Raw genomic sequence first — 27,357 nt, 5'->3', positions numbered from 1 at the left:
CCCTGGTGGTCCTAGTGGAGTTCCTGGTGGTCCAGTGTGGTCATCCGAGGGGGGGCTGCACTGATAAACAATCAGCGCAGACCCCCCTGTGAGGAGAGCCAACGATTGGCTCTCCTCTACTCGCGTCTGTCAGACACGAGTGAGGAAAAGCCGATCACCGGGTCTTCCCATTTACATCATGAGCAGCTGTGATTGGACATAACTAATCACGTGGTAAAGAGCTTCCGCCGGAGGCTCTTTACTGAGATCAGTGCAGCGATGTGTCAGACGGTCACACCGCACCACCGATCGCCGCAATGCGCGGTTATCCTGAAAGACGAAATATATGACGCCCAGTCAGGATAACTGAGCCACCGCCCAGCCGTCATTTTGCTATAGGCCAGGCGGGAAGTGGTTAAAGAAGAGGGAATGCTACACTTTTGGTAAACATGGCCCTGTCCCAACTTTGAGACTTACTGCTGCCATTAATTTCAAACTCACCTTATTATTTTCTTAAAATGGTACATTTTCTCATTTTAAACAATTTATACGTTTTCTATTTTCTATTGGGAGAAAAATATTGGTTTATGAGACTGGCTAATCATTGCATTCTATTTTTATGTAGCTTTTATACAGCGTCCCAACTTTTTTGGAATGGGGGTGGTACTAATTCTGGCATTTATATTTTAACAGAAAATAGGATTTTTGTACCCACCGTAAAAATCCTTTTCTCTGCAGTTCATTGACGGACACAGCACCTTTAATCTTGACCTTAGGGTTATATTGCCACTTTCTGGACAGGACTGGGCAGAACATGTAAAAACAGCAAAACTGCACAGTACCGCCCAGGGGGCGGTCCTACTGGCTATAACCCCTCACTCCGCTTCCAGCAGCGCAGTTTGTCAAAAAGCAGTACAAACATAAATAGGAGGGGTGGGTGCTGTGTCCGTCAATGAACTTCAAAGAAAAGGATATTACGGTCAGTATAAAAATCCCATTTTCTCTTTCGTTCATTGACGGACAAAGCACCTTTAATCTTGACCTTAGGGGACGTCCCCAAGCAGTGTCAAAAAACGAGGGGCGAGAACAGCAAGAAAATAAACTCCACCCATAACAAGAACTCCTCAACAACCTTAAACAGCCACCTGCAAAACCTTGCGGCTGAAGCAAGCATCCTAAAAAGCACTCACATCAACCCTGTAAAATTTTGTGAATGGATGACCAGGTCGCCGCCTTACACACCTGGGAAATGGATGCTTGATGTCATAAAGCCCAGGAGGCACTGATTTCCCTGGTCAAATGGGCTGTGACAGGAAAGTGGGGCGTCCGCCCCCTTATAGCGCAAGCCTGAACCACGGTCTGATCCACCGAGAAATGGTGGCTAATGAGATCGCTAGGCCCTTCTTCGGACCAGCCACCGATACAAACAGTGAGTCTGACCTCCGAAAAAGGAGCTGTAGCAGACAGATACACCCGCAGAGCCCGGACCATGTCCAAAGAATGCAAGGCAACCTCTTTGGGATGTGACGGCCGAGGACAGAAGGACGAAAGCACAATGTCCTCATTCAGATGAAAGGCTGAAACAACCTTTGGAAGAAATAGCATAGTGGAGATTACTGAGTCCGACAGACCTCGGCCCCTTAGCACCTGCCTTTCAACAGCCATGCTGTTAAAACCAGCGACGGTAAGGAAGGATCAAGTATTGGACCTTGCGCATCAGCAGCCGCCATTCATACTATGTCAGCGTACTAGCAGACGTGGCAGAAGAAGTCTGAGTGTGGGGGGGGGGGGGGGGGGGGAGGCATAAATCAGCCGATAATGCCCCCATGGAGCCACCAACGCATCCGCTCAGGGATCTTTTGACCTGGCCACAAACCTCTGTACCTTCCGATTGAGTCGAGAGGCCAAGATATCCACATCTGTTGTGCCCCACCTTAGGCAAAGGAGCAGAAATACATCCGGATGCAAGAAGACCATTCCCTCTGGTCCAGCAGCTTAGGTAGTCCGCCTGCCAGTTTTCTACACCTGGAATGTACACGGCCGACAGAGCTGGCACTTGCTGCTCTGCCCACTGAAGAATGTGAGCGACCTCCAGTGCTGCAGCCGAGCTCCTTGTCCCTCCTTGATGGTTGACATACGCCACCGCCATGGCGTTGTCCGACTGGATCCTGACCAGGCGACCCTGCAGCCTCTGTGACCATGTGGAGGGGCAAGGTCTGATCGCCTGAAGCTCCAGCACATTGATCAACAGGCAGGATTCTTCTTGCGTCCAGCGACCCTGGGCTAAACTGTATGCCCCAAACTCCCCCCAGCCGGCCAATGAAGAGAAAGGAATGACTTCTTGGACTGAAGGGCCGGAGACCTCAGCCAACAGAGCAGCAAATCCCTGACTAGCTGGCTCACCCGAATTTGACAATCTAGGGATGTCGGAGATTTGTCCCATTTGGACAGGATATCTTTCTGCAAGACTCGAGTGTGGAATTGAGCACACAGTACTGCCTCTAAAGTGGCTACCATGAGACCCAGAACTCGCATGCAAAAAACGCAGCGACGACCACCTGCCGGACACCAATAAATTCACCGCAGCTTGAAGAGTCTGCAGCTTGTCTGAAGGGAGGAAGACTCTCGCCTCGGAGGAGGCCACAATTAAGCCCAGGTACTCCAGGCATTGAGTCGGCACCAACACCGACTTCTGGAGGTTCAGCACCCAACCAAACTCTCGAAGAGTCTGTATGGTGATCACCACCTCCTCCCTTAATTCTGAGGCGGAAGCTGCTCTCGGGAGGAGTTCATCGATTACGATCCCTCGTTGCCTTAGCAGTGCCAGAATTGGGACTAGCACCTTGGTGAAGACCCTTGGTGGCGTCGCTAGGCCAAAAAGGGAGAGCTACAAATTAATAGTGCTCGTCCCCGTCTGCAAATCGTAGAAACCTCTGATGTCTGACGCATATGGGGACATGCAAGTATGCGTCCTCGATGACCAAGGTCTCCAAGAAATCCCCCTGATGGAGTGCAGCAACCACGGAGCGAATGGATTCCATCCTGAACCTTTGTACTTTCACAAAGCCGTTGAGGGCCTTGAGATCCTTCATCCTTCTTTGGGACTACGAACAGATTGGAGTATAATCCCTGAAACCTTTCCGGCATCGGCACAGGTACTATCACGCCGCGCAGCAGCCGTTCCTGTACTGCTCCGAACAGGGCCTTCCGACGGGCCGGAAGAAGATGAAGGTTGGAGGGGAAAAAAAATAAAAAATCTGTTTGGCAGACAAGAAAGAAACTATCTTGTAGCCTGATGAAACCAGTTCACAGACCCACTTGTTGGAAAGATTACTTGCCAACCGAGGCGGGCAAAAAATCTGCTTCCGAGCAGAAAAGGAGGTCCCCTGCCTACGGCATGGTTCCTTACCCTTCTTGGACTGTGAGAGCAAAGTACTCTTTCCCTCAGTAACATTCTTAATAATGTCATCCAGCAAGGCTCCAAATAGCCTCTCCCCCTGGGAGGGCAAATTCGCCAGTGCCTTCTTGGATGCCTGGCCCGCAGACCAGAATTTTAGCCAAAAATCAGGTGACGTAGCACCACAGCCAATACGGAGGCTCTAGAAAGCAAGGGGGCCATATCTAAGGCCGCATCACAGACTGACTTCAGGCCCTGCACCAACTGGTCTGCCAGTTCCACGCAGACAGGGGAAACCTGTTGCTTCTCCAACTCGCGGTGCAACAACTTAGCCCATTCAGTAAGCGTCTGTGACACCAGAGATGTCCATTTTTATAGGAAACTCTCCTCAAAGGGGTAACGCACTGCCATCCATCTTGGGACCAAAAAGGCCCACTGTGGGCTTCCCCACTAACAAAATAAGTTAGGTAGGGAAACACTTTAGCAGTGCAGGCCAGCTGGTGGGACCCAAAAGGGACTGACACCTCTGCAGATGCCCTCGCCATATCCTCTATCTTTAGGGTATCCCACACCGCTGTGATAAGTGCTCCTACCAGCACTTTTTCCTGTGCTGACCCGGACACAGAGTCATCCTCACTGTTCGAACAGTCCTGGTCCGAATCCTCTGAAACGTCAGAACAGGGGCTGCCTGTCACAGCGGGACCAGAGTCTGAACCAGAAGAAAGTTGGGGGAGTGGGCATTTTTTACCCCCCTTGCACCCGCCCGCCACTTCCACCGTGGCAACAAAGGACTCAAGGACCACCGACAGAGCGTCCATAGGCACCGCAGGTGCAGGGGAACCAGTTGCAATAACAGGGATGTCTGGGGAAGAAGCGCCGGCTTCTGATGCCATGCTGACCCACTCTCGCCTATCACCACTAGGGACCTAAGGCGAGCCACACAAAATGCCCACCCTCCTAGCTGCCACAGACTGAGGGCCCCCCGCAGGACTCACCACCTTGACCCAGGTACTGTGCTGTGCTGCCGTCGTATGCTCTCCCTTGTGCCAGCCACGAGGTGTTCTGTGTCAGTTTTGCGCTGTTCCAGAATGAACCAGCCGCCCAGAGCTAGGGTAAAACAAAACTGAGGCTACTAGAAAATGGGCGCTGGCCCCCTCAGTTAAAAACATCTGAGAGCGCCTGGAAATGGCCACCGGGCTACAAGAAAGTGGCTGCGATACGCCCAACACCAAGTTCCCCACATGGCACACACAGATACCCCAAAAAAACAGCCTAAACCAGGGAAAGAGATGAGCGGACCACCAAGCGCAGCCACTTACCAGGGCCTAGAGCCAAGCGCAGCCCCCCCCCGCCCCCCAAGGATCTCCGCCCAGGTACGTGCACCGCACCCCCTATGCACCAGTCACACAGCGGCCCACCAGCATGGGGAGGAGGGAGAGGGACAGGGAGAGGGAGAGACCCCCTAATCGACCTCCCAGGGAATGCCTAGCTGCTCCATCCTGCCAAGACAGATGGAACCTTACTTACCCCTCCTGCAGGGACTGCTGGATGCATTCCACAGACAGACCCATCACCCGAGCAGTACGGGGTGGCTGTCAGCGATGGCACACTTTGACAAGGACAGCAGTAGCCCGGTCATATGTGTGCCCCGGAGCATATAGCACGCCGGCCACCCCTGGATCAGACAGGGCATATCGTGACCGACCCAGAGCGTGGCTAAGGTCAGCACATGCTGGATGGTGAGGCTGGGGAGAGTACCAGGATCTAGATTATCCAGTCTGTCACTCAGCCCGGCTGTTGACTGTAGATCACAGGAATCAAAAAGCAGAAAAAAATTCCCAGGACCAATTGTCCCCACAGGGAACCAGGTCCTTCTACACTAGGCAGAGAAAAAAAACTGAGCTGCTGGAAGCAGAGTGAGGGGTTATAGCAAGTAGGACATTACTGTGCAGCTTTGCTGTTTTTACATGTTCTGCCTAGTGCTCACCTGAAGGTGGCGATATAACCCTAAGGTCAAGATTAAAGGTGCTGTCCGTCAATGAACGAAAGAGAAACAGTTTTTTAAAAAAAATCTGTGGTATTTTTTCCCTTTTTATAGTAAAAAAAAAGAAAAAAGAAAAAAAAAAAAAAAAAAAAAAAACACACAGCACTTACTAAATACCACCAAAAGAAAGCTCTCTCTCGTTAAAAAATAAATAAAATACAATACATTTTTCGTATACTGAAAAATGACAATTGTAGTGTTACTCTGCCCTAAATTGTCAAGACAGTGGCTCTTTAAGGTAAACCTGTCCCTAATAGTAGCAATAGAACATGCAACAGCACGCTACTAGTATCAAGAGCTCAACCACCAATTCATGTTTCTTATTGGCCAATAAGGGCAAGCTGTCAACTGACAAGTTCTCAATACTATCATGAAATGTCAAATATCATTTGTACTTGCAGGCCCAAAGGTTCATAGCAGGCCCTAAGGACTGATGACATGTAACCTCTCATGTTGACGGTTCTGCACAGAAAAGTTACAAATGATTCCATGAAACCCTCAAGCCCCATACACACTGTCAGATTTTCTGCTGATTTTTGTCTTCAGATTTGAGCATGTAGGTCCTTTACAAAATAATCTGCAGTGGGTGACTGGGGACAAAGAGAAGGCTAATTTATTAAATACATTCTTCAGCTCTGTGTATACAAAGGAGCATGGGGGAGCTCATGTCCATAATGGAGGTGGTAGTGACACAGCCCCAAATCCACAATGGCTCAAAAGTCTTATGGTCCAGAAATATTTGGACAGAATAAAAGGTGGATAAAGCACCTGGACCTGATGGCATCCACACGGATCCTAAAAGAATTGAGTTCTGTAATTTCAAAGCCATTGTATCTAATTTTTAGGGACTCATTAATGACAGGATTAGTACCACTGGATTGGCGCAGGGCCAATGTGGTGCCTATATTTAAAAAGGGAACCAAGTCTTTACCAAGTAACTATAGACCTGTTAATTTAACTTCTATAGTTGGGGAGATACTGGAGAGATTAATAAAAGACCACAGACGAGTTCTTGCAGGAAAAAAATATTTTAAGCAACAGACAGCATGGATTCATGAAAGACAGAAGTTGTCAGACAAACCTGATTTCTTTTTATGAGGAGGTAAGTAAAACCTTGGACAGAGGGGTGGCGGTGGACGTGGTATACTTGGATTTTGCAAAAGCGTTCGATACAGTTCCGCACACATGACTCATGTGTAAGGTAAAGTCTACAGGTTTGGAAATGGTTTGTAAATGGATAGAAAACTGGCTAAAAAAAAAATAAAAAAATAAAAAAAAACACACAGCACTTACTAAATACCACCAAAAGAATTCAGAGAGTAGTGGTTAATGATTCTTACTCTGAATGGTCTAAGGTTATCAGTGGTGTACCCCAAGGTTCAGTGCTGGGACCCTTACTTTTTAAAATCTTTATAAATGATATTGGGTCTGGGATCAAAAGTAAAATTTCCGTCTTTGCAGATGACACCAAGCTATGCAGTGGAATAACGTCCTTACAGGATGTCTCCAATTTACAAGCCGACCTCAATGCTCTGTCTAATTGGGGTGACTTTGTAGCAGATGAGGTTTAATGTTGAGAAATGTAAGAATATACATTCATCAAGCAAGCAAAGTCCTTTCCTGTATAGAGAGAGAGAGCGAGAGAGAGAGCGAGAGAGAGAGCGAGAGAGAGAGCGAGAGAGCGAGAGAGCGAGAGAGCGAGAGAGCGAGAGAGCGAGAGAGAGAGCGAGAGAGCGAGAGAGCGAGAGAGAGCGAGAGAGAGCGAGCGAGAGCGAGCGAGAGCGAGCGAGAGCGAGCGAGAGAGCGAGAGAGCGAGAGAGCGAGAGAGCGAGAGAGCGAGAGAGAGATCATTTTGCTCCTGTTCAAATCATTAGTAAGACCTCATCTGGAATATGCAGTTCAGTTTTGGGCACCAGTTCTCAAAAAGGATATCGGGGAACTGGAGAAAGATTAGATAGAGGAACTGAATATATTCACTCTTGATAAGAGGAGATTAAGGGGGGGATATGATCAACATGTACAAATATATAAGGGGTCCATATTGTGAGCTTGGTGTTGAGTTATTCACTTTACAATCAGCAGAGGACAAGGGGGCACTCTTTACGTCTAGAGGAAAAGAGATTTCATCTCCAAATACGGAAAGGTTTCTTCACATTAAGAGCTGTGAAAATGTGGAATAGACTCCCTGCAGAGGTGGTTCTGGCCAGCTCAGTGGATTGCTTTAAGAAAGGCCTGGATTATTTCCTAAGTGTACATAATATAACTGGGTACTAACATTTATAGGTAAAGTTAATCCAAGGAAAATCCGATTGCCTCTCGGGGGATCAGGAAGGGATTTTTTTCCCCTGCTTTAGCAAGTTGGATCATGCTCTGCTGAGGTATTTTGCCTTCCTCTGGATCAACTGTGGGTATAGAATTGGGTATATGGGATTGTATGATATTATTTAATTATTATTTATTTTATATTTTGTGGTTGAACTGGATGGACTTGTGTCTTTTTTCAACCTGACTAACTATGTAACTATGATTTACCAAAACCATGTAGTGCAAGGGCCTGCCTAAATTGCAAACAAATTGAAACTCTTAAGGTTTGACCTCATATTATATGGTTTTGGTAAATCTGAAGGGAAAAAAAATAAATAAAAAATCAGCAGAAAATCTGATAGTGTGTATGAGGCTTAAGCCTGCCTCCTACTGCTTTCAGACTTACACTATATGTAGCACCCAGCATGTTGTTACAGAGTCAGTAATAGACATAACTGATCTCACAGATGCTAGTTTTTTTTCTGTTCAATTGAACCTGAACTGACACTCAACTTCTTGCAAGAACTTCACAGAACTGGGCCCCCCTGAGGTGCCCCAACTGCGAGATGGTGCCTCCGGGATATGTCGGTCTTACCGATGCAGGACATTGAGCCCTTAATCTGGTATGACATTTTGGCCCCCTTTGCAGGGGTCCTACGTGGCGGCCTTGGAGTGTTCAGCTTACTGCCGCCTCTGTAGAGGGGTGCACTAACACCCTGTTAAACAGCGGAATAACAGTGCTCTGACAGGTTCTACTTTGTTCTATCTTGCTCTGTCGAGTTTTGTTTTTACCCGATGCAAAAATGCTGGTTTTCTTAGCTCTCCGGCAGCAGTCAATGTGCTGCGGACTGCTGACAGTAGTCTCTCGTCCCTGCTGGGAGTTGGGTGGGTTTCAAAATATGTTGTAATTTCCTCACCCTTTTAGTTTTGCGATTTACATTTTTATTGAGATTGAGTGCCCCTCCCTCTCTATATATTTGGTAGCCATATGGGACTACCTTGTAATTTCGGTCGCTTGCTCGCCATGGGCCCCCTCGACCGTGGAGGGGAACCCAGGGCAACAGAGAGACCCATGATAAAAGGCAAGCACATATCTTAGGATGTGTTCCTCTTTAGTGCCTTAAATGGTGCACCAGATCTTGTGCTTAAAGATTTATGGTTAATTTTATTATATAACAATGCCAAGTGGTTCCGTTGGATCACTGCTCCCCCCATGTGTTGGCACTTGGTTGGGACATTAGTCCCGACCAACATCCAACCCCCTTGTGGGCCTTTAGCCCTTTAGCCCCACAACCAGATGCACTCATACTTTTTTGGTACCATATGCTACCATTTTTTACTGCCCATTATATGTACTACAGTATGCCCTTCTACCTTGTTCTTTTCTTTGTTTCACTCCCTCTCTATCTCCCTTTTTTTTTTTTTGGGTCCTTGCGGTGGATGAGTAAAGTTGTTTTATGGTTAACTTCCCATGTACCATGACACTTAACTGGCTATCCCTGAATGTGAAGGGAATGAACTCACCCCAAAAAAGGGTTAAAGTTTTTAAATATCTTAAGCAACAGAAAGCGAACATAGCATGCCTACAGGAGACCAATTTCTCATCTTCTTCCTGTCCTAAATACTTCGATGCCTTGTACCCTCAAGTTTTTCTGGCTAATGGCCTGACTAAACAGAGGGGCATTTTGAATGCCATACACAAGTCGGTCCCCTTCAGTTGCAATAGAGAGTTTGCAGTCCTTCCTGACATTGCCTAAACTGTTCGATACACACACTTCATTAATCGACGAGACAATCAGTTAACGGAAGTATTACAGGGCATAATAGAATTGAAAGTGGCAAACGTCCAGGCCCGGATGGCGTTTCATGGACCTTTACTATAGGAAGCTTGCAGACATCTTAGGCCCCCATTTAACGACTATGTTCAATGCAGTAAAAGATGGCCATGCACTCACCCCTAACCTCTTGACCGCCAATATTGTTACGATTCTAAAACCCGACCGTGACCACTGGTCTTGGACCAACTTTAGGCCCATCTCACTTATTAATGTAGACATTAAAATATTCACCAAGATCCTGGCCAATCGTTTAAACTCCTCCTTACCACGCCTGGTCAAAAAGGACCAGGTGGGGTTCGTCAAGCAGGAGACGCTATTAGACGTATAATACAACTTCAGCACATAGCCGGTCTATAGCAACCATGTTACTGTCTCTTGACATGAACAAGGCGTTCGACACTTTGTCCTGGCCTTACCCGACGACGGTACTCAGCCACTATGGCCCCATTACCCTACCTAGGGATCCGGTTCACCTCAACCAATGCGGGACACTATAAGGCAAACTTTCCTCCTATACTTAAGAAGCTGACAGACATGTTGTCCTCCTGGGCTCATCTCCCATTGGGGATCTGGCTCACCTCAACCAATGCGAGATTCTATGAGGCAGATTTTCCTCCTATACTTAAGAAGCTGACAGATATGTTGTCCTCCTGGGCTCATCTCCCATTATCCTGGTTCGGCAGGATTGTGGCAATTCGTATGACATACCTGCCGAAATTACTTTACTTCTTTAGAGTCCAATCGGTCTGGATTCTGACATATTCTACGAATACATCAGCATAAAATCCTGAAATTTGTGAGGAGTTCTACCCATACCAGGATCAATAAGCAAATACTATATGCCCGCAGAATCAATGGAGGACTCTCAGTCCCTGACCTACAAACCTACTATATAGCTGCAAACATAGCTCCGTTATCCCAACTCCATGAAAAACACCAAATGCCGTTATGGGCCACGATAGACCTAGTGGACTCACACCCAACACCCATCTCCTCGTTGCCCTGGCTCCCCTCCACACATCGCCCTCTTGTGACGGGGCTGTGTCTGGCCCATTCCCTTCGCAAATGGGACTCTGTCAAGTACTCGGCCGGCCTGATATCTCCTCATCTACCCTTACTTCAACTTCTCCAGTGCCCATTGTTCCCACCAAATCCCCAGTTCCATCAGTTCTCCTGGTAAAAGACAAACGGTTTCACAGACATCCACTCTTTTTTATCCCCACTAGGATATTATCACTTGAGGCTCTATGCTCCTCTCACTATATCCCATTAGGCGAACACTACAGCTACCCACAGATTCGCCATTTTTTCTCCAGAGGCTTATAAAATTTCAACCGACCCCTTATACTTTGACCCCCTTTGAGAACTTCTGCAGAGCTAGACCCCAAACCTCAGGTTTAATATCACTGATCTATTCCTGTATTGCTACCTTTAAAAAACCACTGACACAGCCCTATCACCTTCAATGGGAAAGGGAACTAGTAAAACAGCTAGATTCGGAGGACTGGCAGGTCATGACTTTAACGATATCCAAATGCTCAAAGAACGTCCTCATTTTAGAAAATTCCTATAAAGGTACTTTAGAGGTGGTACTACATATCGGCTAGACTGGCCCGTTTCATTCCAGCCTACCCCCCCTGTGTTTCTGAGGGTGCTCAGTAGGGCACAATGACACACATCTGGTGGACATGTCCGAGGGTACGCAGGTTATGGATCAGAGTTTACTCCCTCCTCCAAAACATACTCCATGCTGACCTCAAAAAAGATCCATACGAAGCACTTCTCTACCACCCAATTGCAGAACTGCTTCGTCCAGAGCACCAACTGGCTCTGCATCTCTTTACTGTAACCAAACTAATGATAGCTAGGGCATAGAATACACAGGTACTAAGTTTTGAGGCAGTTGAGAACCGCATGGACGATATAATGGTTAACAAAAAGCTGACTGCTGTCCTTTCGGACACTCATGATCAGTTCCTGAAGATATGGAGGCCATGGGTCGAATATACTAAACCCACCAGATTTGATACCACCCTTCTTCCGATTTAATGCACTCTTGCTCCCCACTGCGAGGACCCCTCCTTTTTTTTTTCTCTTCTTTCCTTCCCCCTCTTATTTACTCCTCCCTTCTTAGCTAATCTCAACCCCTATTTCTTCTTTAACCTCCATCTCAATACTCTTACTTCTCAGTTGCACCTAAGAATCCATCTGGCCACTGGGCATAGCCTTGGATGAGATGGTTACACGGATAGATACCCAGGACTATTTACAGTTAGGCCCCTGTTGAGACAAACTCTTCAAGTATTTGTTAATACGCGGTCCTACGGGCATTCCTGAAACCTTAGTGTGCCCAACCACTTTCATGTTTCCAATGTACAACTGTTTTCCGCCTCTGTTATATTTTTATTAAAAAATAAAAACACACATGTACATAAGCATTCACAGCTTTGCCATGACACTCAAAATTTAGCTCAGGTGCATCCTGTTACCACTGACCATCCTTGATGTGTTTCTATAACTTGGAGTCCACCTGTGGTAAATTCAGTTGATTGGACATGATTTAGAAAGTCTATATAAAAAGGTACCACAGTTAACAGTACATGTCAGAGCACAAACCAAGCCATAAAGTCCAAGGAGTTGTCTGTAGACCTCTGAGACAGGATTGTATCGAGGCACAGATCTGGGGAAGGGTACAGAAAAGTGTCTGCAGCATTAAAGGTCCCAATGAGCACAGTGGCCTCTATCATCTGTAAATGGAATAATTTTGGAACCACCAGGACACTTTCCTAGCACGGGCCGCCCGGGCAAACTGATGGATCGGGGGCCTTAGTCAAGAAGGTGACCAGGAACCCGATGGTCACTCTGACAGAGCTCCAGCGTTTCTCTGTGGAAAAAGGAGAGCCTTCCAGAAGAACAACCATCTCTGTAGCACTCCACCAATCAGGCCTGTATGGTAGGGTGGCCAGAAGGAAGCCACTCCTCAGTAAAAAGACACCTGACAGCCTGCCTTATGGACTCTCAGACCATGAGAAACAAAAAATTCTCTGGTCTGATGAAACAAAGATTGAACTCTTTGGCCTGAATGGCAAGCATCGTGTCTGGAGGAAACCAGGCACTGCTCATCACCTGGCCAATACCATCTCTACAGTGAAGCATGGTGGTGGCAGCATCATTGCGTGGGGATGTTTTTCAGCATCAGGAACTGGGAGACTAGTCAGGATCAAGAGAAAGATGAATGCAGAAATGTACAGAGACATCCTTGATGAATACCTGCTCCACAGGGCTCTGGACCTCAGACTGGGGTGAAGGTTCGTCTTCACCAAGATAATGTGAGTGGCTACAGGACAAATCTGTGAATATCCTTTATTGGCCCAGCCAGAGCCCATACTTGAACATCTCTGGATAGATCTAAAAATGGCTGTGCACCAACACTCCCCATCCAACCCCATCCAACCTGATGAAGCTTGAGAGATCCTAAAAAGAAGAATGTGAAAAACTGCCCAAAAACAGGTGTGCCAAACTTGTAGCATCATACTCAAAAAGACTTGAGGCTGTAATTGGTGCCAAAGATGCTTCAACAAAGTATTGAGCAAAGACTGTGAAAATACTTATGTACATGTGATTTTTTTTTATTTTTAATACATTTGCAAAGATTTCAAACTAACTTCTTTCACGTTGTCACGTTATGGGCTCCTTAGAAGGTAGGGACCGATGTGAGTGTGCAATGTACAGGGATGTACAGGGATAGGGACTGGTGTCTTTATTCAACCTTACTAACTATGTTGCCATTATAGGGTATTGTTTGTAGAATTATGAGGAAAATAATTAATTTAATCCATTTTGGAATAAGGCTATAACAAACAAAACGTGGAAAAGGCGCAGAACTGTGAATACTTTCTGGATGCACTATATATGAAATACAAATTGAGAAAAGAACTATGGTCTATTGTAAATAATCTTGTACTATTTTATAGAACCTCAGCAATATGCACGGACTCACCTTGGTTTCTGCCATACTCTATTAACCATTGAGAGATGCGTATGATGTCTTGTAAGATTCCTTCTGGAAGATGCTCTAGAATTCCCTCCTCTTGTCCTTCTATCTCTTCATCTGTACCAATGAGGTCCAAGATCAGAATAGGGGGGACTGGTTTGCTGTGTCTCTGAAGGAGGTTACGAAACTCAGCATCCAAGGATTCCTTTCCTCTTTCAAACAGCGACTTCTGCAAAAAATGGGTAATACAATTACTATAGAAAATGTCCAAGAATTACCTTTGTTATATGATAGAGAACATAACTTTTGAATTAGGAGCAAAATCCGCTAACATAAATTCAGTATAACCGTACAAGATTGATTTATGATCTCCATTAGCAGGTCTAGTTAATTTACAGTCTGAATTTTTATTTTCGAAACAAATAGTTTCTTAGCAAGCATATGATTGGTAACGTACCACTCTGTTTAACTCAGGGCTGTCAGGATTGTTATCCTGAAAATACTCCACTGCTTTCTGAATTTTAGCAATGCAGCTAAGGTATTCTTCTAGTCGTCCCGATGGTCTAAAAGATATAAAAGTATGAAAAAGTGATTCCCATACATAAAACAAATAAAATTAAGAACATCCCACAAAATTGAGAGTTACACTTCTTTAAAATTACCGACAGATTTAAGGTGCATACATAACCAAACCCTGTTAATTTTTTACTGCCTTTGAGATTCATCCTGGTCACATGGCCATTGAGACTGAAAGTGATGGTGAATTGAAACCTTTACAGCCCTCAGAGCAAGAGGTGAAGGTGAAAACATTATCTAGAACCTGAAAATCCCCATTATGGTGACAACCCTCACTTTTAAAGCTTTCCCATTACTTCCTGTTGCGTCTGATAGAGTGGCTATACATGCACTTTAAAAATCATAAAAGTATTCCATTGCAACACCTTGGCAAGAGCAGATCAAACAGGCTCAGAAGGCAGCCTCCTTGGCTGTAAAGGGTAGAAGGGTTTAATTCCACTTTAAGAATAAGGGTAATTATCTTCCATCACACAACACATTAAACCGAGCGATACTGTATATTAAATATGTAAAAGGTCAGCAACACAAAACTTAATGCATAACGTCTGTGAAGATTTTAGGTGACAGAGTGCCCCATAAATCTGAACTGAAAGTGGCAAAGCTGGTCATTCAAGGAAACCACTTAGAAATTTCTCAGGGGGTACTTTTACATACAAAGTCAGTTCAGAAAAAAAATAATGAATGGACGTTGAGGTTTTAAAAGCGATCTGTTGGAGAGAGCAGAAAAAAGAGCAATTCCAGGTAGAGATTATTAAAAACAGAGGCTTGCAGTGGCCAAATAACATGCCACAATTTTGCAGGCATGTGGCATTGGTTAACAGAATGATGTGAAAAGAAAAAACTATCAAACACAGTTAAAGCCCAATTGAACTCTCAGTTCAAAGCCTGGTATACACTATTTTTTTTTTTTCAACCCAGCAAGGTCTGAATGAAAAAAAAAACTGAAGCGCTCAGGAGGACTAACAATTCGATGTTAGTACAGCACTCTCATCGCTGATCTATTGCGTTTTGACAGGGGGACAGCCCCCTGCCAGAACACACCAGTCAGCGTTCTCAGCCATTGGCACTGATCGAGGGCTGGCTTCTGACTGAGTGGTTGCCATACACAAATGCCAGCTAGTTTCTAGTGAACTGGCTGATACTGCCGATATTTTGCCCATTTGTTCAGCCTTTTAGTCAGCTAAATACATTCCAGGTGCATCAAACAAAAAGGTCAATGTCTTGTCGTTTAGCCCTGCTGTATGAGATCCCAGCTTTCTGGTGCAGGGGAATTCACAGGCACACTGTCCAGTCCCACTGCTAACGGCCCTCTAAACTCTATGAGAGGCTAAAATCTGTTGCGGATGAATGGTGCAGTGCACCGAGTGCTACTAATGTTTAGGGCAATATGAGGCCATGGATCAGTGCCTAGAACACGGACTGCTTGCATTCCAAACATTTACCCCTGGGTGCATACTGCCCTAAATGTCAGTACTGCTCGGTGTACCATCTGGCCCCAGCAGTTTTTAGCCTCTCATAGTGTTTTACAGGCTGCAGAGGTGTGCATAATACCTTACATTTCATTTTCTTTGCAAAGCAGCCACAGCCCGAGAAGAAAAAATTAGATTTTTATTACAGCTTACCAGTAAAATAATTTTCTTGGAGTACATCCTGGAACACAGAGCCTTCAGTAAATACTTAATGGGTTATAGGCTACCTTCAGGTGTTGACACCGGTAAACCCAATCAAGGAAGTTTACTCCCTATATAACCCCTCCTCCTTCCAGGAGTACATCAGTTTTTGTAGCAAAGCAATATACTTAATCTCAAAAGAGGGGCGGGACCTCTGTGTCCCATGATGTACTCCAAGAAAAGGATTTTACAAGTAATCTGTAATAAAAATACTATTTTCTTTATCGTACATCATGGGACAAAGAGCCTTAAGTAATTACTTAATGGGAAGTCCCATAGCAATGCTACTTGATGGGAGGGAGAAACAACCCGCAGGGTACCCACAAACTTGAGAATTTATACTGCTACCCGCAGCACACTGCGCCCATAGGCGATAGCCTCATACCTCCTTACATCCACCTGATAAAATCTTGTAAATGTATGCACTGAAGACCAAGTCTTACAGATCTGAGCCATGGAGGCCTGGTGACGCACTGCCCAAGAAGCACTAACCGACCTGGTAAAGTGCGCCTTAACTTGAAACGGGAAAATCTTACCCCTTAAATCATAAGTTTGAATTATCACTTGTCAAATCCACTTAGCGACAGTGGATATTGACGCTGCCTGTCCTTTAAGACCCTCTGGAAGAATAAACAAGACAGACATCAGTCTTACGAATCTGAGCAGTTGTCTAAAAAAAGATTTTCACTGCTCTCACCACATCAAGACAATGTAGTGACTCTTCTTCCCTGACTCTTCTTCCCCACCTTAATAGTACAAAAGGCCAATTTCATTTCTACCCCTAATTGTAGAAAGGCAAGGATATATCGCCGAGGTGATATATGTCGGGAGGAAGAGACCATTCCGCTGGGAATAACTGCTGGAGATTCAAGTAGTCCACCTGCCAATTCTGTACTCCCGGAATGAAGACTGCCAATAGGCATGGAACATTCCTTTTTGTCCAAGTTAGAATAGGTTCACCTCCCTCTGCGCTGAGAGACCTTCAGTGCCCCCTTGGCGATTGATATAGGCCACAGCTGTGGCATTGTCGGACTGAATCCTGACAGGACAATCCCGCAACCTGAAAGTCCAGGTTTTTAGAGCCAGACGTACTGCCCGAATCTCTAGGACAGTGATCCTCAACCAGGGTTCTGTGGAACCCTAGGGTTCCTCCAGAGGTTGCTAGGGGTTCCTTCAGCATTGGGCCATTTCTGCCTCTTGGATAAGTTCCAACACCATTGATCTTTTTGGCTATCTGTAAGGAGGTAATTTTTCCCAATGACCAGTGTAAGGACCATTCTTTCCAATGATCATCACACTAATGTATCATGAGTTGTAGATTTATAATTTTTAGCAGGGGTTCCCTGAGACTGGAGAACTTTTTCAAGGGTTCCTCTGTGTTGAAAAGGTAGATAAAGGCTGCTCTAGGACAATGATGGACAAGGTTTGACCACTGTCCCTGGACAGTTTTTTTTCTAGTACTGTTCACCAGCCTGAAAGGCTGGCATCCATTGTTACCACAGATGACTGGTCTGAAGGATTTTCCTTTCAACAGATTAGTTAGTAACCATCAAGTGAGGCTTTGGGACACTTTGGGACATCTGCTTTGGCAAGTCTAAAGCTTGAATTGTTTTCTTTCAAGCAGACAGGATACAGTCTTAAATGAAACTGGGCATAGGGAACTGCTTTGCATGAAGCTACCATAGTTCCTAGCAACCTCATGCAAAGGCGAATGGCGGGATTGCCATTTGACCTGACCATCTATACCAGTGATGGCGAACCTTGGCACTCCAGATGTTTTGGAACTACATTTCCCATGATGCTCCACTATACTGCAGAGTGCATGAGCATCATGGGAAATGTAGTTCCAAAACATCTGGGGTGCCAAGGTTCTCAATCACTGATCTATACCAACTCTCTTATGGAGTTAATTTTTGCCTGATGCAAGAACACTCTTTACTGGGCTGTGTCTATGATCAGACCCAAGTACTCCAGCTTTTTTAGCAGTATTAAGGAAGATTTCTCTAGGTTGAGAATCGAACCCAGATTTTCAGATAGTTGGTTCTAGTATGTACGCTTTGAGCCAAACGAGCCACCGACTGCTCTATTATCAATAGATCATCTAGGTATGCTAACGACTGTTGTGCCCTGTGCTCTTAACCTGGCTAGAGGTGGGGCCAGCACTTTGATGAATTCCCAGGGTGCTGTGGCTAGCCCGAAGAGCAGGGCTACAAACTGGAAATGCTGCTGTTCGAACTCGAACCGCAGAAACCTTTGATGAGCGGGAAATATAGTGACATGCAGATATGCATCCCTGATGTAGATTGATGCCAGAAGTTACATAGATACATAGTTAGTAAAGTTGAACAAAGACACCAGTCCATCCAGTTCAACCTGAGTGAGTGTCTGCAATTGTCCCCATCCCAGTACATTGCACACTCACATCGGTCCCTACCCTCAAGGAGCCCACAATCCAAGGTCCCCATTCATATACTAGGGCCAATTTGGGACAGAAGCCAATTAACCTACCTGCATGTCTTTGTAGTGTGGGAGGAAACTGGAGTATCCGGAGGAAACCCACGCAGGCACAGAGAGAACATGCAAACTCCAGTCAGGTAGTGTCATGGTTGGGATTCAAACCAGCGACCCTTTTTACTGCTAGGTTAGAGTGCTAACCACTACACCACTGTGTTGCCCTAAGGATAGAAACTACTGACCTGATCGTCTCCATGCGAAAGGAGCAGATCTTCAGGAATTGATTTAGATTTCTTAGATCTAGAACGGGTCTGACGTCTCCATTTGGTTTTGATACCATGAAAAGATTTGAATGAAAACCCCAGACCTTGCTCCTTTGTGGGGATCTGTATGATCACCCTTTGAGATATTAATCGATCTGGTGCTCAAATCTTTCGGAACGCTTGACCTCAGGAAGCGAGACTGTACCAGCGTTACCGTGGAGATGATCCATCTGTCCTGATCTTTTCAGACTTCTGAAAACTGCAAAAGTCTTTCCCCCACCTTGGTGAGGGGGGGTTGCCTCTTCATAATGAGGCTTTAGGATTCTGGCTTGCAGGTTTCCAACCCCAGGACTTCTTTTGAGCCTAGACCTGACTGAGATCTTTAGGCCGTCGCCCCTGGCGTAGGGGAAAGAGTCAGTTTTAAATGAAGGGTATTTATACTTTTTTTGACTGGCAAGAGTACTTTTCCCACTAGAAATTGTTTGGATATATTTGTCCAAGTTTTCTCCAAATAGGTGTTCCCCATGAAAAGGCAGCCCAGTTAGGAGATCTTTACATGTTGCTTCACCTGGAAAAAAAAATTTTAAACCATGAGATTCTATGCATATCCACAAGCATAAGCGTAAGGCGGGACGCCTGGTGAATATAATCTTTAGTAGCATCTATGGCAAAGCATAATGATTTTGTTAGTCCAACCAAATCCTGAGCTTGTTGTGCAGGAAGCTCTCGAAGGGCCTGTTTAAATTAGTCCTTTAGGGATTGACAGACATTTATTGCAGCCACTGCAGACAGAGTAGTGGCACCTGCCATGGAAAAAGTAGATCTTAAACAGGGATTCCAACTCCTTATCTGTTGGATCCTTCTTCAAGCAATTGTGCATTGTCTACTGAACAAGTTAGGCCTTTATTCACATTGGAAATCACAGTGTCAACTGCTGGTATTTTCCATCTTTTGGAGAATTTCTCCTCTGGGGTATAGAGGGGGGGGGGGGAGCAGGGACTCATCCAGCAGCAGGCTCAAACAATAGTAAAATCAGCCAACAATAAGCGGCATTGGTGGGCCATCCGCACACCTCCGTGGCGGGGGGGGATGTAAGGGGGATACAGCGCTGCTGTCCGCCTTACCCTTTGGTCCTATCAGGGAGAAGAAAACACTTTTGCAACTTTCTCTTACCTTGCAGAGTCTCCCTTTACACGCTGCAACAATCAGACATGGACTGAGCTTACAGTGAAGACAACAGAGTAATGTATGTGCATAGACTCCCTCTAGTGGAGATTTAAGGCATGACAACATTTTTTTCCCTCACCGCAGGATTTGCTGAATTAACAAACAATCCAACCTTCACCCATCACGGTGGGCTGCGTAACAAACTTTCAGGGACTGGGTCCCTAATACGGGGTACCAACTGCCCTGGACCTGTAAAGCACCCCATCAGGAAGTTTAGGTAATGTAACAAGACCTAAGCCCTGAGCTCCTGGGGTTCTGCCCTACAAAGAGAGGCGTTACAGGAAAAACCTTGTGTTTCGGATACAAGGCCCCAGGGACCATAATTTTAGGCCTCAATGGCACTTTGGATGAATCTGGTCTATGGAGGCTAGTTAAATCCAGCATGGATCCCTCCTGGAGCTCAGCAGAGCACATCTTCACTCATGACCAACACCTTTAACACTGGTGAAAAAAACTGATGTGCTCCTGGAAGTAGCATATACTTATATACTGAATATAGGGAGTAGACTTCCTTGATTGGGTTTACCAGTGTCAACAACTGAAGGTAGCCTATAACCCATTAAGTAATTACTTAAGGCTCTGTGTCCCATGATGTACGATAAAGAAACCCACCTATTGCCAGAATACTGAAGAGAAGGACTCTTGCTTCCCAGAGAAGCAGTGGTCTCACTGCAGAGGGCCAACACCCCCCCCCACTAAATCATAACCAGAGCTATCATCGCTCTATGATGGCAGGATCCAAACTACCCCCCCCCCTCCCATCTCATTGTGGCTCAACAGGATAGGGGCAATACACAAAAATAATGTGGTTCTGCTGGAAATGTTTATCTATTCTGATGGGGCAAGGCCCTACTAGAAACCGGTTTGGGGGACTGAACTCTTTCGGCCCCTATCTTCTCCGTGCGCACGACATTACCCTGCTTTTTTCTTTTTCCCTCCTCTCCCCTCGCGCCTTTTTCTGTACTCTTCTATTTCTCCCATTCTCTTGACTCGCTCTTTTCCTTCCCTAAAAAAACTGGGTACTATGACTGGTACTGGATCTTGGAGATGTCTCTGCTCACTATGTCGGCCTCTAGGGGTGCTTTCATCTCAATGACCAACATAGCTTATAGCCGATACTTGTTGTTTACCCCTAAGTTTGTTATTTTCATTTGCTGGACCTCTTCATATTTGAAGACACTTTTCTTACTTTCATTTGGTATATGACACTCATTTGGTATTCTTGCACTTTGCATCCCATGTAAATACTCTGTATATCCTCTTCTTGTATGTAATTTAACCTGTTATGAGACGTCACTGCAGTTTTGTCTTGCATTGCTTTGTTGGGTATTTTATTTGTATAAAGAATTTGAAAAAGGGAAAAAAAAAAAAACAGAGCTCTCCAATTAGCAAGGAGCACAAGCTTTGCCGACTGCAGGGCTTTAGGTATGACAAAGCAAGGTGTGTTTTGGACCACTGCTACCAAACAGAGAGCAAAGAGTCCTTCTCTACAGCATGCTGGCAGTGGACAGGTCTTTCTGTTAAAGTTATAGCTTCTTTAGAAAAATACTGAACAACTTTTGTTAGGATGCATCTGTTTTTGTGGGCAGACCGTTTGTACACTCATAGGCCTCGTTCAAGACGTACAAAACTGTATGCCTGTGCAGGGCTGTGTTTACCCGCACGGGGATGCACAAGTGTTCAATACATGCCTGTGCAGGCAGTCCCATTGATGTCTATTGAATCACAGCCGCTGTGTCCCAATATGACATCTGTGTGAGTGCATGTCTCCAAACTCATGCTGTGTACCCGCACTCACATAGATGTCGATTTGATCATTATTATAAATAAAGAAAATGTATAATGTGTTAACACACACACATACATATACACACACACACACACACACACACATATACACACATATATATATATATATATATATATATATATATATATATATATATATATATATATATATATATATATATATAATCATTTTTACACTGTCCCTTTATTAAAAAAAATATTACTTTTATTGCTATCCCTTGCGATAATAATACAGCATGACATGTTATTTTTATGGAGAGATCTGGGTTCTAAAAGACCCCAAATGTCTCCCCAACCCAAAAAGCAAAAGATCAAAAAAAAAAAAAAAATAAAAAAAAAAAATTACAAAAATTATCTTTAGCTCTAAGAAAAAAATAAATAAATAAATAAAATGATGTTTATGTGGCTCGAGAACCAGTAGTGACGTAAGTAACCACTGGAAGCAGGCAGATCCGCAGCTGGGATCACTTTTATTGCAAAGCCAGCCGCCGAAGTAAAAAAAAAAAAAAAAAAATGATGACCCATCTGTTGGGTTATGGCATCTAGCTGCAGCCATAACCCAGGTAGTTAACTTCAAACTAATGACGTATCATTACAGTTAGGTGGTAGACAAGTGGTTAAACCCTTTAAATATGTGAATACGAATTAACAAGGGCCATGACAGGTATGTACCCAATGCTTACCATTTGTTTTTTTTATCATGTGTAATGAATAAAAAATGCACTGCACATTCAAGAAACCCCATTCCTTTCTTTCTTACCCCTCTCGGATAACCCTCTCAGTCTCAGTGGCTACATGGTAGTAGCTAATGACGTGGTCCAGACAGGAAAGGGTACGCTCCACATTTTCCTGTAGGCGCTGCAGTGTCTCTGTCTGCTTGTGCACTGGGATTATAGAATTCTCCAACTTCATTAATCGACTCTCAAAGGAAGAAAGGATGGACACCTGGAAGATGGACACAAGAGGCTATAGCAAAGCCCATATCATTTACTATGAACCACGTCCCATGCCTTGTCTCATACTCACCATGTTATTGGTTAGCTGATCACTCTTATCTAGACTCTCTTTGATGAATGTCAACATTTCTTCCTCCTGATAGAAAAATAAAAATAAATCAGTGGTCACCAACCTTATAGACATATTGTATTGCTTATCGTCCTTTAAAGTAACATGAAGGCTGTCAACGCTGACCCCAAAAACTAGAACACTATTAACTGAAGTGTCAACTTCACCTTTTAGGGATCATTCACACTTGCAGTTGGGATGGAGGGCGAGCAACATTTTTTGCTTGCTTTCTTTTCACGTTATAGGTGTTTACACTTTACAATACACAGCTCTTTATTGTAGTTTATTTGTTTTTTGGTTATTGATGTGTGCGGGTTTGGAACCTATTGGTTCCTATATTTTCTTAAAATTTAAATAATGCCCTTGCTATAGGTGAAGGCCAATTTACCTACTTCCCGGGACATTGCTACGTGAGGCGTAGTCATTATTCCTCACCTGCACCATCATAAGTGAGCTCTCAAACTTTGAGCTCAGAGCTACTGCAACAGGGGAGAGAGTGCATGTAACAGGAGTTTGAATCACAGAGAGAGCTCACTCCTGTGATGGTGCAGGTGAGCAGTAATAACTAAGCCCTCATTCACATTGGAATCATTTGTCAGGTCAAATCTCATGAAAAATCACAGTCTATTGCCAGCTATGGCAACATTCCAACTAGTGCAACGGCGCATCGATTTGAGAAGTAATTTCTGCGCTACTTTTGGTAATTTTTGGTGCAGCGTCGAAAGGCATCTTTACATGAAGATGCACAGATATCTTTCAAGTAACACTGACATGCAGCTTTGAAATTGTGCAATTTCAGATGAAGTAGCAGGATTTCAAGGCCGCATTCAATGTGAACGAGGGCTTAGCTCCACTTAGCCACGTCCTAAGAGTATTCCAGTCAGGCTTCTGGAGGTATGCAAGTGGCTTACACCTATAGCAAGGGAATTCTTCACCTATATTCAGCGCTGCACAGTGTGCTATCTACAAACACCCCTTAGCTACATAGGCAGTTTTTTGTAAAAGTGAACTAACCCTTTATAGGTCACCTATTTGGACTGTTTTAATGGTCAAAATGTCATTGGATAGAGTTCACCTTTAAAGTAAACCTGCCGAGAAAGAGGTATATAGGCAGTCACTGCTGTTCTGCATCTGGACAGTAGGGATGAGCTCTGGTGTGTTCGCACACTCCACGTGCAGAGCCCGCCAGGAAGTCAGCGCAGCGCTAATCACAGGCAGTGAGACATTGCCCGATCTCTGCAGCCACGCATCGGGGCAATGTCTTACTGTCTGTGATTAGCGCAGCGCTGCGCAGACTTGCTGGCGTGTCTGCACGTGGAGTATGCGAACATGCCGGAGCTCATCCTTACTGGACAGTCTACTTCCCCATCATGCTGATCCTCTTACTTCAATCCTTTCTCAGTCACTGACCTATAATATTAGGGAAGCAAATGAGCTGAGGTGTGTTTGGACCAGGATCCGATCCCACCAGGAAGCTATCACCTGTACAGGACAATCGTCTGCGACCGGGGCATTCCCCCCCCCCACATTTTGGCATGTATAAATGCAGCAACGTAGATCAGGGGTATGAAACCTGGGGCCCTCCAGCTGTTGCAGAACTACAAGTCCCAGCATGCCTCTGGGAGTAATTGTAAGACCCCTTTCACACAGTGCCATCAGCGGTAAAGCGGTGCTATTTTTAGCGCCGCTTTACCATCATTTTAGCATCGCTATTTGGCCACTAGTGGGGTGGTTTTAACCCCCACTAGTGATCAAAATGGGGTTAAATCTGCCCACAAAATGCCACCGCAGTGGCGTTTTCCCGGCAGTATGACAGCGCTGCCCCACTGATTTCAATGGGAAGGAGCGGTGGAGGAGCGGTGAGTTCACCGCTCCACAGAAGCTGCTGGCAGGACTTTCTGATGCCAGCGTAACGCTTAAGGGTGAAAGCCCTCGGGCTTTTGCACTACAGTGAATGGAGCAGCTGTTTTATGGCGGTTTTTAACGCTATAGCGCCTGCAAAACGCACCAGTGTGAAATGGGTCTAATTGCCAGCCTTGCAATGCCTCATGGGAAATGTAGTTCCACAACAGCTGGAGGGCCCCAGGTTACCTCTGCCGTAGATGAATGGACCATACAGGTAACCACTTCCCGGCAGAATCTCACATGTGAGGTTAGATCCTGGGTCCAAACACATCCCAGATCATTCCTTGTCTGTGCTCCAAATCTGTAGACTGATTTCAGGTCAGACAGTAATGAAGCCCTGGGATCAGCATGGCATTCAGACAATTCACAAGGAGTCCAGCTATGGCAGCACTCAGCATTTACTAATGACATGTATTCATTCCAGGAGAAATATTCCACCCATGTCTGCCTGGTACACCGCCCTGTCCACAGGTTTCCTCCAGCCCTCCCCCTCAGGGATAAACATGACACACAACCTGCTTCAGCTTCCCTTCTATCTCCTTCTTCCGGCCCGAGGTCTCTTCGTTCGGGATCATTCTTCTGGTAATTCGTGCAGACAATGATACCGACTATGGAATGGATCTCTCCCCACCCTTCCTGGCAGCTCCAGCATCAGATGTCAACAAGCTTCACTTCCGCCAAAAAGTCACCCTCACTTCCGTCTGCCGAAGGTCCTCCATGTTGTGTCACATTTTGTGTTGTGTCACATTTTGCTGCCTATCACAGGATGCTGCGGAAGTCACCGCCAGAAATTGCGTACTGCGCATGCGCGATGCGTTCCAAACACTCGCGCCGTGCGTTCCAATATAGTTTCGGCAATACCGTTCAGCGAAACCATCACATAATGTTACGGAAGTGATGTTACACACAACACAAACACTGGGCCGTTCGTTACAACACTAATACTTCCCTTGTTACCTAGTAGGTTTTGCATTGCTGGGACTTGTAGTGCCTATCCTGAGCTACATGCTTCAATGTTCAGTGTCCTCATCCCTATCCGCGAGCTTCAATGAACATTGAAGCATGTAGCTCAGGATAGGCACTACAAGTCCCAGCAATGCAAAACCTACTAGGTAACAAGGGAAGTATTAGTGTTGTAACGAACGGCCCAGTGTTTGGGTTGTGTGTAACATCACTTCCGTAACATTATGTGATGGTTTCGCTGAACGGTATTGCCGAAACTATGTTGGAGCGCACGGCGCGAGTGTTTGGAACGCATCGGGCATGCGCAGTATGCAATTTCTGGCGGCAACGTCACTTCCGCAGCATCCTGTGATAGGCAGCAAAATGTGACACTACAACGGAATAGGTGAAATGTGGGGACGCTTCGTACAGATGACAGTGGACACCGCTAGGGGCAGTATTATAAAACGAATATACAGACAGCTATACTTTGTATAAGGGAGCGCTCTCCTCATGGGGTGGGGGCACAGTTATTATATATGTGGACAGAGCTCTGAATACATCTGAGGGGAATGAAAAGTTGTCATTGTTGGAGATATCTATTCTTAAATTCTAGTGACATTCATAAGATTTCAGTGATATTTTGTCAGTTTCTGACATTTTTCGGAGTCAGTAGGGAAGGTGAACTTAACCACTTGCTTACTGGGCACTTAAACCCCGCTCCTGCCCAGAGGGTTGCCACCTGTCCAGGATTCACCTGGACAGTCTGGGTTTTAAATCATGTGTCCAGGTTTCAGGCAAACTGAAACTCGGACGCATTATTCAAACCGGGCAGTGGCTCCTCACGTAACCGATATAGTCACACAAATCTGTTGCCATCCAGGAGCTGCAGGCAGCTGTCTTGAGGCAAGTTTGGCATCATTGGTTGGCAGGGTGATGATGTTAGAAAGAGCAATTTGGCCAAACCCACTGTTTGCTACGGCACGCTATGCACACCACATTACTACTCTCCTTGAGGCACCTAAAGGTGTCCCAGGCCACTAAAGTGTTCGGGGTTGGCTTGAATAAAAGGTGGTAATCCTAGCCCAGACCAATTTTCAGCTCTGATGCACTTTGAATAACAATTGCTTGGTCATACAACACTGTACCCAAATTAAATTTTTTATAATTTTTTTCCCACAAATAGAGCTTTCTTTTGGTGGTATTTGTAAAAAGACCAATTTTTTTATTTTTATTTTTTTTTGTTTTATATTTTGTTAGAAAATTTTGCAAACAGGTGATTTTTCTTCTTCATTGATGTACGCTGATGAGGCTGCACTGATTGGCTGCACTGATGGGCACCGATGGGCTGCACTGATGGGCTCCAATGGGCTGCACTGATGGGCACCAATGGGCTGCACTGTTGGGCACTGATAGGCGGCACTTGTGGGCACTGAGAGGTGACACTGATGGGTGGCACTGAAGGGCATTGATAGGTGGCATTGGTGGGCCCTGAGAAGTGGCACTAATAGGTAGCACTGATAGCTGGCAGTGATGGGCACTGATGGTTGGCAGTGATGGCCACTGATAGGTTAACCTGAAAGGCAGCACTGCTAGGTGGCACTTATGAGGCACTGATTGGCACCACTGGTGGGCATTGATAGGTGGCATTGGTGGGCAATGGCAAGTGGCACTTGCAGGCACAGAGGAGGAGGCAGAGGTGCCTCCTTCCTCTTCGGGACCGATGTCCCTTGGGCATAAGCCGGTGATCGGCTTTATTTTTTCTCCTCACGCTATCAGTGTGAGGAGAAAAAAAAGCCAGTTACGGAGCTTTTGTTTACACACGTGATCAACTGTCATTGGCTGACAGCTGATCGCGTGGTAAGGGGCCCTTATTTGGATCAGTGATCA

At 45.4% G+C, this 27,357-nt stretch overlaps 1 protein-coding gene across 9 annotated transcripts in view; it reads right to left on the bottom strand.

Moving 5' to 3' along the window:
- The window catches only part of EXOC7 (exocyst complex component 7), a 78,388-nt gene extending 53,163 nt beyond the window's left edge, over positions 1-25,225 (bottom strand). For 3 of the 9 annotated variants that reach the window (XM_077459349.1, XM_077459354.1, XM_077459347.1), the window contains exons 1-5: positions 25,041-25,223; positions 22,582-22,647; positions 22,316-22,500; positions 14,014-14,119; positions 13,563-13,785 (exon numbers count right to left, since the gene is read on the bottom strand). In XM_077459349.1, the coding sequence (XP_077315475.1) occupies positions 13,563-13,785; positions 14,014-14,119; positions 22,316-22,500; positions 22,582-22,647; positions 25,041-25,100 (640 nt within the window). In that variant the 5' untranslated portion in view covers positions 25,101-25,223. Of the gene's footprint in view, positions 1-13,562; positions 13,786-14,013; positions 14,120-22,315; positions 22,501-22,581; positions 22,648-25,040 lie in introns of all 9 variants that reach the window. The other 6 variants (XM_077459352.1, XM_077459353.1, XM_077459345.1 and 3 more) reach the window with 3 other exon arrangements.
- Positions 25,226-27,357: the final 2,132 nt, after the last annotated feature.

This window comes from Lithobates pipiens, unplaced genomic scaffold (genome assembly GCF_037356315.1).
Source record: "Lithobates pipiens isolate NorthernLeopardFrog02 unplaced genomic scaffold, aLitPip1_a1.2 Scaffold_28, whole genome shotgun sequence".
NCBI lineage: Eukaryota > Metazoa > Chordata > Amphibia > Anura > Ranidae > Lithobates > Lithobates pipiens.
This window is presented reverse-complemented; position numbering and strand designations above follow the sequence as displayed.